Source organism: Apus apus, chromosome 2 (genome assembly GCF_020740795.1).
Source record: "Apus apus isolate bApuApu2 chromosome 2, bApuApu2.pri.cur, whole genome shotgun sequence".
NCBI lineage: Eukaryota > Metazoa > Chordata > Aves > Apodiformes > Apodidae > Apus > Apus apus.
Genome location: NC_067283.1, coordinates 18,008,110 through 18,023,870, shown reverse-complemented (window position 1 = coordinate 18,023,870; position 15,761 = coordinate 18,008,110). Strand labels below are relative to the sequence as shown.

Below are 15,761 nucleotides of genomic sequence, written 5' to 3'. Positions count from 1 at the left end.
ATAACAGCACCCATAATTTAACCAATGAGACTCCTGTTCTTCTCATTACATTTTTGTAAATATCTTCAAAAAATTAATCATGTAGTTGCAAGAATGAGCTTTTGGGACAACTTCCGCTAACACATGTTCAAGTACTTCTCTGAAAAGCTTTAGTGTCTCTGAGGCTGACATTTTGCAGTAAGACATTGATGCACGTAAAAGTGGTTTTTGTCTCTTTCATGAAAAATATTCTAAACATGTCTTAACACTTGGAAAATGAACATTGAACACAGTTATAAGGACTGTGAATTGTAGAATCTCCAAACGTTCTATCCACCTAAAACACGGTGTTTCCATTCTTCCTTTCCTTCTTAACCATCTCAGGTCTTACTAAGTTTCATGAAATAACTGGGATACAGACATATCATCAGTGCCTGCTGAAGACTCATGAGTATCTTTGGCTTAGGACTGTAAAGGACCTTCTATTCATTTTAGCAGGTTTGAACACTTCACAGAGCTCTCACTCAAAAAGATCCTACTACTTTAGGATGCAAATGCTATTTTATCCATTCATAGACATGAAAAATAGCCATAAAATCCCTTTGGCAATTTTTGGCAGCAGATTTCTAGTCCCAAATCTCTCATCTTTAGCTTGCCCATAAGACATCTATTTGGCAGCACTACCTACAATCACAAGAACACATTTCTAAGAACAGCAATGGCTTTAAGGTCCATATCCTTGATACTGGTAGCTTCTGTGGACTAAATTAATGTCATATTTTTGTTGCCTATTACCTTCTAAAAGCAATTCACACTGCAAAATCCTCTCTACAGGTGTACACTATCTACAGTGCTGACTATAACCCATGCCTCTGAAAAAGGTTAAAAGAGTATATTTTAGTTTTTCAATGTCTACTACACACACAACTTCTCTCCAAATTAAATAAACCACAGTTTGTCTATTCTGAAAATACTTGTTGCAGGTCAAATTGATAATTCACAGATAATTTGGAGTTCCATCCTGTGAAATTATTGTGGAATTTGGCCTTCAAGCTGATACGAATTCATTCTACCAGGTAGGCTGCAATTTGTAATCCTTCCAGGGCTACTCAGTATCCAGAAAATGACACAGTCATCAGCTAAACTTGGTACATGAAGCAAAATAAAGGGAACTCGCAACTTGCCCAACAGAAAACCTATAAGTTCTCTTTCATCTCAGGATGCATATTTTTCTCAGGAGATCATAAGTTCTGTTTTCATGACACACAGGCATGGAGATAAACAATCATTGTAACACTGGTGTACAGTCTGGGTATAGATATGAATCACTAAATCCACGCAGTACACCTAGTTGTTTCTTCTGTGTTGCTAAACGAATAAAACCATTTTGAAATTACTTGCTTTTTAGGGTCAGGATGACAACAATCTGTTGCCAAGTTCATACTGATCATAAAAAAAAAAACAAGTTGTAAACAGTAAAATTATACTGAATAAGGACCAGTTATTAAGCAAAGCAGGAATGGACCTTTTACACTGTTCTCTGCTTTGATTATAGTCTGATGCTTCATGCTGTTGTGCTTTTTAAGTATTTAGTAATGGTGTATGAGAAGTAAACATAGAGGGCAGAAAAATAAATTATTTTACTACGTTTACCAATGGACTTTCAACATACTCACTATAAAATTCCTCTGTTGCTTTACACCTACAGAAAATATATTTGCCAGAACTATTTACTGAGATGGCTTTATATAGTCAAACATTCAGATTTCTACTAAACAATGCTTATTTTGTTGCATATTTTCAGAATATTGCAACACTAATGGTCCTGTTTATGCCAAGATTAATAACCAACAGTTGTAAATATATTTCAAACAAACAGAGGCTGAAGAGGAAACAGATCATATAAACGGATTTGTTTGTGAACAGACTTCAGGGAAACCATTGTACACGGATAAGAACTCAGAGATTTTTTCATTAGTTATGTTCTGGAAACCAGAAATAATATATTTATTTTAAATAATGACATTAGTTGACCAAATCCACATAATCCTCTAGAAGTTTCCCCAAAGCAAGCAACAGGCCTTTGAAGTTCAGTAATATTTTTCAGGATTATTTTCAACAATATCTTATTGATATTCTTCTATATTCTTTTATAATCCACTATTCAGACACTATATGAAAAACAGATCAATATTCAGTAATCATCTGTGTTCAAAATGGAATTAACAACTGTGATAACAATCGGGTTATCAACAATTCACATCCTATCCTCTTTCAGAAGTGCACTGCACAATTCCTTAGAATTGTAGAATGGTTTGGGTTGGAAGAGACCTTTAAAGATCACCTAGTCTAACCCATCTGGAACCATCAGGGACATCTTCAACTATATCAGGCTGCTCAATGCCCCATCCAACCTGGCCTTGAGAGTTTCCAGGGCTGGGGCACCTACCACGTCTCTGGGCAACCTGTTCCAGTGCTCCACCAACCTCACTGTAAATTTTTTTTTTCCTTATATCTAGTCTGAATCTACTTTCTCTTAGTTTAAAACCATTACCCTTTGTCCTATCGCAACAGGCCCTTCTAAAAAGTCTGTCCTTACATTTCTTATAGGCACCCTTTACGTATTGAAAGGCCACAATAAGGTCTCCCGAGAGCCTTCTCTTCTCCAGGCTGGACTCCAGACTTCCGTATCCATTTATTCCTACCACCACATTTTCAAACTCTCACCTTTATGCTTTCTTTTAACTTGCTCGCTGTGCTAGATGCTTGTAAAGCCACCATACAGCCTCTAATCACATCCCCATTTAAACCATGTCCTTATTTTCCCCTTACTTAAATACACAAAATTAAACGAGAACAAGTATTTCGTATCATCTGTAACTCTACAAGGAGTGGTGTCCTCCAAAAATCACATTTCTATGGAGGAAAACTATTAATGTATCTTCCAGTCATGATTCTCTTCCAGTTAATAATTATTTTTAATATGTCTTTCTGATTCAGAAGCCTTTAAAATCTGAGTTATAACACTGTTATCAAGTGTATCTTCGTAAATGGTATACTTCTCAATTTACATATATAGACTTTGTTTACAATTAAGCACACCTAATTTTTCCTTTCTTGATCTACATCTGAGCCTCTAAGTTTCCATCCACATGTATAAACTCCTTAACTTTCTCTACTATATCATTTTAACATTCTAGTGAAAAAAAAAACCAAAAAACCAACAACTAAATAAATGGAAAAATACGATAAAATTTCTAGAGGAAATACAAATATGCTTTAGGACCAGGCTGCACCTCCAGTTTCAGTTGCAGGAATTCTATTAAAGGTCTAAGAACTAATGCTGATGTCTATAGAATAAAAGCATTACAACCACATTAATTTTAGGTTACAGCTTCCTAAGGTGCATTCCACTTTTTTCCCTCTAAAAATAATAAGCAAATGGAAGATTCCCACATTATCTGGGAATATATAGTAAATTCAGTAATTCAACATGCCAATTTGAGATAATGGAAGAAGGCAACACTTGTAAAACACAGGGAAGTTTCTCACAAAAATATCCAAGCTTATGCACATATGTCATTAGTTTGCAAACCAGATAAAACCTTGCTCATTAACTTCCAGAGAATCTAAAACTACTATGCTTCTTAAAAAAAGTCAATTAATTTGTATTAAAAAGTAGAAAATGGAAATTACATGTCAAACTTTCAGCTACTTAATAGGAAAGCAGAACTTAACATATTGATTAAGTGTCTAAAATCTGAAATATGATGACAGGTTTGAAAAACAAAGAACCACATAAAGCTTTTTTGCAATTTTTACAATCTGTAATCATGTATTTATGCCAGACATCAAAGTACAACATTTTCCATTAATACTTTGGAGTTAAGATGCACTTTCACTGATGCCAAGATCTGACTTTGGGTCACAAATACAACCCATTTTTGCTACATGATTAAGTTAAGAAATTCCACTTTAAATTACAACCTCTAAAAATCAACTAACCTTTCAGTATTGAAGTTGGAATGATACAATTAAAAAGTTCCATGAGTTTGAGCTGAAATTAGTTGTTGGATTTAAACAGCTGGAGGGGGGAAGGGAGATGCATCTGAAGGAAGAGCAGCAGGACTCCCTTTAGGAGAGAAACAGAAGAGTTAGTAAAAGGAAGCAGGATAAATAATGTGATAAGAACAGTGTCTATAAAATGAAAAAGGGATAAAGAGAGAAAGCAGTAGTAAGTCTTAACAGAAAGTTGAAAAGAAAATGCAGAGAATCAAAGGAGTGGAACCAGTGCTGTTCCAAGACTTCATTTACAGTCTTACCTCTAAAAATGTAATTATTTGCCTCTGATTAAAGTGTAAAACACTGTGAGAGGTACGTTATTACAGATTAAACTGACATAGGGGGTTTGGGAGTCTCATTTAAGGCAGGCATAAAGAGTCACTTAAACTAGTAACAGCGAGTTCCTGAAGTGTTCTGACTACAGCTAGGTTGAAAAGGTAAAATTTCTCTAAAACATGCAGCTGGACAGGACACAACAACAACTCAAAACACAAAGGATGGCAGATAATGGTAACGGTGTGAATGGAATTCATCTACCAATATTAATGTAATTTCAAATGTACACTGCAGAGCCATTCAGCTTCTCAAGACCAGGCAGATATCATGCATTGTTCCAAGCACTAAATCAAGCAGAGCTTCAGGTTCTAAATGTATGACAACTGTTTGGAAGCACATATAAGAAAAAAAAGGATTTATGTTCTAAAAACTGGATGCAAGAAGAAGGCGCAACCTTCCTGCTAAAATGAGGTTAAGATCTAAAATATGCACAGCTACTAAATGCTAGGATCATCTAGGGCTTAGTCTTGATAATTGCATCCTTGCATAACAAAACTTGTATTGCAGCTTCAGCTTGATATGGTTTTATTTTATACCCTAAGCAATGATGTGAATATTTCCACACTTCAGCAATATAGCATCTCCTACCACTCATTGGTTATGGGTGAGTATGGCTAGTAAGAGTTGACTTGCCACCAATGAAAGAAGTTTTAGAACTGGGGTATCTTCGTACTGGATAAGAGAGAACCCATTAGGAAAAGCAGGTGCATTACCTATATGCCAGGTGCAAAATAAAAACTAATTTAAATAATTCCACTATTTGCCAAACAGTATTACTGAAGTGCTATCATAAGTACACACACACAAAAATGAGTAAAATTTCCATGTGCTGGAAAGTGTATAATACTAGTATTGCACATGCTCTTCATAGACCTGATTAATTCTTGAAAGAGAAGTCCCAAGACCACATCCTAATCAAATAGCTGTAAAAGCCTCTCATTTGCTTCTCTTCCATTGCAGAAAAAAATCAGACTGGATTTGTGAAATTCAGAAAAGTTTATCATCACTGGGGTCAGAGCAAAATGCCAACCAATCAGCCTCTGTCTGTGGGAAGGATATAGCATTATTGTGGGAACTTTAAGATTCAGCTAATTGCATTTGTGCTCAGAAAGAACTTGTATTATCTCTCCATTTATTTAGTGTATGTAGGTATTTCTAGGACAACTTATTTCTAGAAATGCTCCCTCACTATGGAGTGTGAACTACAAGGTGAAATGTAAATGTACAGCTTATGTAAATAGAAACTGTAATCACGCATTCTAAAAAAAAAGGCAGGTCATCTCATTGTCATTGTCTCACTGAATCAAATGAATCATTGCTGCATAATTTCCTCTGAAGATACCAGAAGTCGATCCTTCAACACTGGATTTGGTTCATAGAGTTGTCAGGGTTGGAAGTGACCTCTGAAGATGATCTAGTCCAACCCTCCTGCTAGAGCAGGATCACCTACAGTAGGTCACACAGGAACATGTCAAGATGGGTTTTGAATGTCTCCATAGAAAGAGACTCCACAACCTCTCTGGGCAGCCTGTTCCCGTGCCCTGTTAATCTCACAATAAATAACTTTTTCCTTATGTTTAACTTATGTTTAACCTCCTATGCTCCAGCTTGTCCTGTTGTTGGACACTGCGAAAAAGAGTGGACCCATCCTCCTGACACCTGCCCTTTAGATATTTATAGGCATTTATTGCATTTTCTTACAAAACACTATAATCATCTAGTGGTATATTTTGCTACTATGTAAAATGCATGTTATGCAGATGAAAGCATTTAATTTACTTAGTGTTAAACATTTAGAATAAGACTTGGGTTTATCATCTTGCAGTTACGCCAAACTATGTGGGAGTGGAAAAGGAAGTAACATAAAATAAATTTGACAGAACTGTTGAGGATTTGGGGAACAAACAACATGCTGACATTTTACATGATGGAAACTTGCATAATTTTCTGTCCAAAAGTGAAGACAGACTAAATAATAAAAAAAACAGCTTGAGGATGATGCTTCATATCATCATTCATACTACCCATAAAATGACCCAAAAAAGGGTCATGAACAAATATTCTGAAAGAAAACCTCACAGGTTTTTCAAACAAAATTTTTTTTCATACTGTTTTTATACAATTGTGGGGTGGGGAAATTCCCACTTAAAAAAGTCCATTATTTATTATGAACATACAACCAGAATCTACATAAATAAGTTGCTGACTTACGTGGTAACTTTTCAGTCTAACAAAATCGACTTTCATGGAGATGAACCTTTCTGAATTTCTGCTGAGATTTTTAATGTGCTCCACAAGGTCAGCACAGAACTTGTAGCCACCTTTGAGGACACAGAGAACCACAATATCATTGTCTCCAATGTCTTGCATAATATCTTTGGCCAATCGTTCTGTCCTGGTGCAAAAAAAATTAAGGATAAAATAACATTAGGTGCAGATTATCCAAGTTCATGGCATATTTTCCTTGGGACTACAAAGAAACATGATGGTGAGTATACAGCTTGACTGACAGTCTAAATGCCTTGGCTTGACTGGGTTTGGATCAAGTTCACAGTAGGCAGACAGAGAGTGATGGATGCAAGACAGGAAGAATGAGAATCAAACTGGTCAACCTGAAATGCATAAATTCCCCACTTAAAAAAAGAGAGTAACACATCTCAGCATATGTTGAATTCATAAGCATTTCAGAGACTTCTGAACAAAGAATGCAACTCAGCCTTCAGTTTTACCTCACATGAAACATCAATATAAAATATTCCTGTGTAGTTCCCTAACTTGTTTTAATTACCACGCAAGACCAATACATAAGTGAAAGATAGGGAAAAGAATGACTATAAATATTTCACACTGATGGGCTTTGGAAGACACTACCCCTACAATTTCAACAAAAACATACATAAACACTATAAAGAAACGCAGTATCAATCACAATTTTACAAAGCGTGTACATTATCACTACTTCAGGAAGAGAGCAAAGAGTTAAGTGACTTGTTCTGAGATCACACACAAAAACAATCAACATTATGCTCCAGTGAACCTGGAATTGCAGGGTTTCAGTATCTGCCCTCTCTCTGACAACTCTGCATTGCAAATGCAATGTGGCAAATGGCTGAAACCAAACAATACACATCTCTGCCATACAATATGTTTTCAAGGTAAAAATAATAAACATGAATGCTTATCTTAAGTAGCTTTCCTTTCTAAAGAACAAGGTGGATGGCATTTCTAGACCTAAAATGGGGTAGCAAGTCACTTCTAGATGTAAACCAGGTATCAACAGAAAACTGAACCATGTAATTTGATGTTTTGAGGAAAAACAGCTCAGTGCATTGTTTCTCTAAACACTTCTGCTGGAAATTTCTTTGATAATTCTCTGAATAAAGTCAGTAGTTTCAATGAGAGTGAACTTCTTGACAGGATGCAATTTATTAAATAATCCTGTAAATTATCCCATGTCTTTCATGACTGCATTTTTCATACTTTTTTTTTTTCTCTCTGCCCACTGTAATATGGGAATTCATTTACCACTACACAAATACACTGAACTGTAGTGACACCTACATGTATACATGCACTGGAGAAGAATAAGCTCTAAACTGAAGATAATAGATTAATTAAGAACAAAGGCTGTCATTTCTTTTTCATATCATTGTATTTGTAATGCTTAAATAAATTCCATATAGCAGTCATTAGTATTTTTAGATTTGAAAAATAGAAGATATCATTAGATCATCTTGCTTAGTCTTAAATATGTAATTCCTTTTACTGATGTAAGAATGAAGATCAGTAAAAGACTTTCACTTACTTACTTTACTGAAGATTAGTAAAATACTATTTTACCATTTTATCAAGTCTGAGCATCATGGGAAAAAACTTTCATTAAGAAAAAACATTTGTTGGTGATTTTAATTTTTTTAATATTCTTCCGCAGATTGTTTGAGGAGCTGAAATTTCAAAAAATTCCAAAGATTGCTTTGGATTTTAAGAGTATTGATTCCAGCATTGACAAAAATGTACTAATTTCAATTTTTAAATAAAAGCATACTCGTTTTTTTAACCGACATTTAGTTGCTACCAACTGACAAGAATTTTATCAATGAGACTTCTTCCTACATGAAAGTTCTGCATGAACACAATATATCTGGTTCTGTGTCCTTTTTCATTAGAACAGAATTGATCTTTGCTGCTGAATTTAGAAAGAACAGTGGAGTTCATTCTGTTCAAGTACAAAAACAACACAAGTTCAATGCATACTTCAAACAAATTTATATTGAATTATATGACAACTGAAGATATAACCTATTTATTTTAATAAAAGGAATTAAGTCAGTTGAGCATAGACAAAAGAGATGAAAAATTCAACACAATGGTAACGGGAAAGGCAACAAAATAAAGCTTGTGTTTAAGAACAAATGCAGGAATCATAACTCTTCCTTATAATGAATGTTTACAATCTTCTTTCAAGGAGTTGCAACCCCTTCAGTACTTGCAACCAGCTGTTTAAATGTGGTAGGTAGAAAGCTGCAGGCTAAAAGTATCCCAAAAAATTCCATTCAGATATTCCAAATAAATGCCATGTTTAAAATTACCATTTCCATTTTGTAACTTTTTTCATTTTTATTTTTTTTTTCATTTTTAACACAATGTCAAGATGGTAACTGAGTGTGAACACTGAGCTAGACTACCACAAATACCAAAGCACTGTTAAATGCCTACACTGAGACCACATGGGAACCACTACAAGGTAAGGAATCAGGGACGATCAAGCTACAATCAGGACCCAAACAGTCCATGACACACTTATGGTTGTGCTGAATGACAGAAGACAATGGTGCAGTCAGGAACAGTTTCATTGGGACTGCTGATCTGTACTAGGGAGTTGGCAGAAGTTGTATATAATTGAATGCAAATTTTAGTCCTTTTTGTATTAAAATTACAGGATGGTTAGAGTGCAAGTGGGACATTCTAATATAACTATATGAAAAGATTTGTACTTACCCTTTCACCTCCAGCTCTCTTGTAATTTACATACCAATGCCAATTTCACTATATGGTCACACTTTTCCTTTTGTGGGACCCATCTCAATGTCCAAATTAGAAATTAGGTGAAAGAAATCAGACAGGGAATTGCTAAGACAACTGCAAGTCTAGCATTTCCTAACCTTCAAGCATTTTTTTACTTTCCAAATTAAATAAAGTATTTTTGTAATTGCTAATATATTTTAGGACAAATGTTATATACACACTGTCTGGATGACATACCTTCTAAAAATAATACTAGCTACTACTGACCAAAAAATTTACTTAGTAACATTCAAACTACACATACCTGTCAACAATAATGCCGTGAGGTATAAGTACATATTCCAGATCTCCATAGTAGTGCTGAGGATAAGTGAACAAATCCAGACTGTATCCAGGCCAATTGTCTGAAATCTGAAGATCAGATAATTCTGTTCAGAATACTTTGTGGTATTTGACAATATGTAACTGATATAAAATCAGAGTTCCTGTACACTCTATTGGATTAATTAATAGTATGTCATACTCTCTTCCAGTTATAACTCACTATTTCACTTTTCCTATGAATTACTTTGCCTCTCTGTATATCTCAGAAATCAAATGCTACAGTTTCTTCCCCACAGAACATGGGAAATTTCACCCAAAATTGCAAACAACTAGAGAGAAAGTTTAATATGTGACTAATTAACATTAGACCAGTGGCTAGTCTAATTTTCTTACTACCTTCAATCTCAAAATGCAAATGTAAGATTATCAGTAAGAAGGGATTCTCCAACAGGAGATTCAGACAATGAGATTAAGAGTTATAAATCACGTTAAAATTATACACTTCTGGCTTAGAGGTGTTTCAAAGTTGCACATAAATAAATATTCTACATAAGAAACAGCATACAGAGAATAAATTGTGTGGTTCTTGGATGGTATCTGTATAGATCAGTGGAAGACTGTGCTTCTGGCCGAAAGTGAGGTTTTTAATTAAGGTAAGTTATCAAAGATAAGTCATCACAAAATTTTCACATCTCACCTCACTATCAGCTAGTCTGTAAATCATGTATTTACAGAAAAAATATTTTACACATTTAATATATGTTAGTTCTCACAGCATATAGTGGCAGCAGAGATTTAGGGCAACAGGTAAAGGCTTCAGAAAGCTATGAAGATGCAAAGTCATCAGCACAAGAACTAAACAAATTCTAAACCAACAATTTTCACAATTCCTTCTGAAAGACAAGACTGGCAGATTCACAAGGTATCTCAGAATCATTGCAAAGCTTTGCTTCGATATTGGTTCAGGATAAAAAGTGACACCTTATAGGTTTTCCCTACAATCATATTCCTCAAGTCACATGTCTTTCTTCTTTCTCCAGCTTGCCCACATGAATCTTGAGTAGAAGGATAAATGGTGAGAAACTGGCCTTTCTTAAGCACACATCTTAGTGGCATTTCTGCTAAATGTAGCCTTTAAAGGAAACCAACTTCAGCTTACAATTTCTTGTATAAGAGCAATAAATAATGTCCCAAAAATGTCTAGGCTAACACAGGATATTTGATGTTAAACTGTTCCTTCATATCTAGTCTTCTTGACTCTAGTCATAGCCCTTCCTCAAGCTGTACTGAACAAGTGTGCTGAGCCATGGATTTTAGTTTGATTGGGGGTTTTTTGTACCTTAATTCAGAGCTACAGACATCTTGACTGTTGTGTTTTCTTAACTCTGCCCAGCAGTTTCTGTATCAAAAAATAAGTTATTTGTTGGTAACTACTATTTGTCCATAAAGAGCATGATTTAGAGATCACTGGAATTAATGAAAGCTTTTCCCCTGACTTAGACAAGCCTTGAAACTACACAAAGAAAAAAGTTGCTTAGTTATGTTCCTCATTTCCACAGAAACAGATTATAAATATCCTCCCTGGTGAGGATTTTAAGTAGAGGCAAATCCTGCCCTAAAAACACTGCTGCAGTCCTAGGAAGCCTATTTTCCCATCTTCATTTTCAGTACATAAGGGTGGCTGACACTTTTTAGACATTTTGTAGCAATGAACTGCCTCACGTGGTTTTGTTCAAAAGCATTTTAACATAAAATGAAACCATTTCAGATAGTGCTTTAAATTGCAGTAGCACTATAAACATTGACAAAACCCTTTGTCACTATCACTTGCTTCTGCGTTCTCATCAAATTGCATGTTCTTAGTGTCATGCAGGAGATCAAACTACATGGATAGAAAATGATTCAGAATTCATACAAACCAATAGCTTTTACTTAGGTTACAGTAAGTCTTTTCTGGATCAGGATGAAATTTTCATTCTACTATCTAGCCTTATGGTTGTCTTGAGTAAAATAACATAAACTGCATCACTTTTCAGCATTACAGAAGTTCTCATTTACAAGTGACCGCCAGCATTTGACTAATAAAGATTAAATTCACATGTACTTTCTAATTAATTATTCATATAAGGCCATTTCATATCCTTCTTTATTTTGGACAGGCATTTCCTAAAAATAAGGCTTAGAAATTTTCATTTATTCTGAAGCTATTCACAATGTTATGCTATAAGACAATTTTCTAGTAACTGTAAAGTGATTATCCTCAGTTTAATAGCTAAGCATATAAAAAGATTTCCCCCAAATTAAACTCAACTTCTATGTACTTCTAGCTTTAGCCCTTAAAAATATTAAATATTTGTGATTGTGCCAATAAAAAGACAGTATTCAACTGGATAATTCTTCAGTAGGTCTTTACAAAGTTGATGTGAATGTCTACAAAAAGTGGTACAAATACGTGGCAATACCAGAAAGCATTCCCTTGAGGCATAAGAAAGAAGCTGAAGACATTCAAGTGGAACAACATCGCTAGTTTTGTTGTCTGAGTGGTACTTGTGACATTTGAGCACAGTGCTTCCCTCTAAGGAAAAACAATCTGGATTCTGCTTTCGTATAAAATAAGGGTGCAAGCATCCACCAAAGCCCAGCTTTTGTAAACTTAAATCCTAGTGTGCTGGCCTTACTTTTGGTAGGTTTTTTGGGGGGCTGCAGAGTGTATGCACGTATGCAAGTGGAAGAAATGAGATCAGTTCAGCAGAATATTGTGATCACTCATCCCCTCCCTCGCAATATCCTCACGTTGCTTTGGCACTTAAACACAGTCATCCACTTTAAAAATGCCATTTATTACACAGGTGTCAGGGGAGGTGGCTGATGCATGGTGGCTTCTGACAGAGCTTGAACATTCAGTGGTGGGTTTCTTCGGAAGTGGGGCTAAGGAGATGCTGGCATGGATGGGGTGTGACCGCTGCCCTCAGCTCCGGGCCGTGATCCGGGCAGCTACTCTGCAACTTGGTTAAAATCCCAACACCACAATAAAGTAAAACCATAACTCAGGCGGTGGCAGGGATGCTCTTTGCTTCACACGATAATGTGGTTTTATTCCCCTCCGTTAATTTTTGCCTAATTTATTCAGGCTCACGGGTACTCAACACACGCTGCCGAAGTCCAAGGTTATTCCCACCAGAGCAGAATAAGGAGCAACCCCAACACGGGCATCGCAGCCCTCCCAGGTGCCGTGGGGCCTCCGAGTGTGGTCCCAAAAGCGGGGTCCGTCACCCGGGGTGCAAGAAGCCGATCCACACAGAGAGTCGAGATACTCGCTTTAATATCCATTTCGGGTGGGAGCCAGACTCGGCGGGATCCCCCCGATCTCCATTCCTCGGACAGCCTAGCGAAACGCACCGCCACAGCCGCCGCCCGGAGCCCTTCAGGGCCGTGTTTACACGCAGGAAGACAGCAGCGGCACGAAGCCCGGGGAGCCAGCCGGCCTGCCTGCCTCCGGCCCGGGGAGGCCAACACGTCCCTTCCCGCCTCAGCCCGCGGGCCGGGCCGGGCACCGTCCCTGTGCGGCGGCCCCCGCAGGGCTGGGGACGGCCGGCTGCGGGTGCGGCGAGGAGAACGCGGGGAGGAGAGATGGGTGAGGGGACACGGCCCGAACGCCATCCCGGGCAGCCCGGAGCAAGCGGGGACCCGGGCAGGGCGGGAAGAGCGTGAGGGGCCAGGCGGCGGGGGCTGGCAGCGGCCTCAGGCGGGCCGGGAGCGGAGCGGTGCCGGGGCCCGGCCGGCACAACGCGCCGGGGGAGCGCCCGCCGCCGGGGAGCCGCGCTGGGCCGGGCGGTGCGGGGCTGCGGCGCCGCGTGCTCGCGGAGGGCGGGAGGGCGCGGCGGGGAACGGGGCGGGGGGGGGCGGGGAGCGGCGGCCGGGCCGGGCCGGGCCGGGCCGGGCCACGCTTTGCATTTACCACAACGCCGCGGCCTCCAGCGCTGCTGCCGCCTCGCCCGGCCATCTTCTGGCGCGCCCGCCCGAGGGGCTGCGGCGGGGCGGGGCCGGCTGGGGAGCGGGGCTGGAGCGGCGGCGGGGCCCGGGCTGCGCCCGCCGGGTGCGGGGGGCTGTGTCCCTGTGTTCCCGGCCCGTCCTCCCTCCGCCTCCCCAGGGAGCCGGCTGCGCTGTGCCCGCCGGCAGCCGGGGCTCGCCAGACGAGCACTCGTCAGCTTTTTTTATGCCGTGACCAAACAGGCTCAGTTGCTGGAGGTTTGTAAGGCACAAGCTGAAGTGTCCGTAAGGGACGGGGTGGGTGTTCAGGCAGCGCTGGGACGGGCAGGGTGGTGGAAAGGTTTGGACAGAGCGAAGCAAGAGGCCTGGGAATAAGTTACTGGGTAAGATTAAGCTGGTGTAGTTTAAACTGACATGGGTTTATTTACACTCTAGGGAGAAAAAGATTCCAGAAAGCAAACTTCCAGTAGTTCTTTAATCTTGCTTTCCATTCTTGCAGACTGCTGAACTGGTGCTCCTTCATCCCCACCACTGTGTGTATGATGGAATGAGCTACGTCTTCCCAAACCTTCAGTCCACCACCATGACCAGGAACCATGCAGTCTTCTGCCATCCCCTTCCAATTATTTTAAAATTATTATTAATATTTTGCTCTCATAGCCTCATGGATGAGAAGGAGCTTGCTTCTTCTCTTTGGTTCCTCTGTTTTCTACCTTTACTTTCCCATGTAAGAAGTTTAAATTTGGACTTGCTCTTTCCTTTTTGTATCGTCCCTTTGGGGAAAAATGCGAACAGCCTCTCAGTCCACTGTGGACAAAGTTGCAGCTTTTCACTTTCTTAGAAGTGAAAGTTGGTTATGATTTCTGGTATTTATCCATTAAATACACAAGTAGTAGAATTCTGCCATTCCTATACTAGAAATTATTAAAGGCAGAGAGTTTTAGAGAAGATGTGGCAATAATGAAACATGCTTAGTGATACCTGGGGTGCTCTTTCTTCCAAGTAGGAAGACATTTCAGTTTGGTTTCTAGAGTGCAGTCATTTACACTTGCTGGTCACAAGTCCTAACAGATGAATCCAGAGAAAAGTATGGGTGTGTCTACAGTAGGAGTTTGGTGTCCAACATGGGCTGGTTTTTTAGGTGCATCCTGTTAGTGCATTTACACTCACTCCAATTCAAGTCTGGCTAAGTCCTAAAGCAATTGAAAAGGTATGCTGAAAAAAAGTTCCTGTTCACAGTGCTTCAAATAAACTTAATAAAAAGTAATGAATTTGATAAACAGCATATACAGACTTGTACAAACCTATCTAAAGTAAATAGAAATATTTTTGTAAAATATATAGAAGATTTTAATAATGGGGAAAATCTCTAAATACTTTTGCATTTCAATTGCATGTCAACATTTCATACAACTATTGAGAAAGAAAGTCTAACGTTTCATCTGATCTTGGGGATTAAATGCTACTTATTTGTACCCACAGCCACATTTCAAGGTGTGAAGGTTCTTCTCGCTTGGAGATGGGCAAGAACTGTTTCTAAAGCCCACATTCTGAAGGTAATTGGATTACAGCTAGAAACTCAAGATTACTGTTGCCACTGCTGTATGAGTCCTGGTTTCTTCTACTTTTTGGACTAGTTGGCATACTATTACAGAGCTTTATGTCTTTTTAAACCACATTCTTTATCAGAACACAACAATACAAGAAATTGTTCTAACTGCGCTGCAGAGAGAAGCTTAATGATTTGCAAAAGACAAACATGAACAAGATACTAAAAAAAAAATAAATTCCTCTGGCATTGTGCTGAAAAACTTAAGCAGGAAATGTTTGTTCTTCCCGTCAAGGTTGGATGACTGCATTTGTCAGGTCTTCCTTTTGGTATTCTTCTCATCCAACAATCTTACAGGGCTCACTTAAGAAGTGTAATGAAGTGTCATGTCTTGCTAACAATAAATAAGAGTATGGAAATGAAATACTAGACAAACTTAGCTGGGGTGAAGTTTGAAGGGTAGTGCTGCTACCAGCAGCCACCAGCCCAATACACA

At 38.6% G+C, this 15,761-nt stretch overlaps 1 protein-coding gene and 1 long non-coding RNA gene across 4 annotated transcripts in view; one reads left to right on the top strand and one right to left on the bottom strand.

The window, feature by feature from the left end:
• The window catches only part of PRTFDC1 (phosphoribosyl transferase domain containing 1), a 47,436-nt gene extending 33,664 nt beyond the window's left edge, over positions 1 to 13,772 (bottom strand). The window contains exons 1-3 of one of the 2 annotated variants that reach the window (XM_051611610.1): positions 13,685 to 13,772; positions 9,707 to 9,813; positions 6,589 to 6,772 (exon numbers count right to left, since the gene is read on the bottom strand). In XM_051611610.1, coding sequence (XP_051467570.1) covers positions 6,589 to 6,772; positions 9,707 to 9,813; positions 13,685 to 13,729 — 336 coding nt within the window. In that variant the 5' untranslated portion in view covers positions 13,730 to 13,772. The remainder of the gene's footprint in view (positions 1 to 6,588; positions 6,773 to 9,706; positions 9,814 to 13,684) is intronic. The other variant, XM_051611611.1, reaches the window with a different exon arrangement.
• Positions 13,221 to 15,527, top strand: LOC127381364 (uncharacterized). Of its 2 annotated transcripts, none has more exons than XR_007888707.1 (2): positions 13,221 to 13,360; positions 14,216 to 15,527. It is a non-coding gene; the product is annotated as an uncharacterized LOC127381364 (long non-coding RNA). The 2 variants fall into 2 exon arrangements; XR_007888708.1 differs by lacking the exon at positions 13,221 to 13,360 and adding an exon at positions 13,897 to 13,974.
• The last annotated feature ends 234 nt before the right edge of the window (positions 15,528 to 15,761 follow it).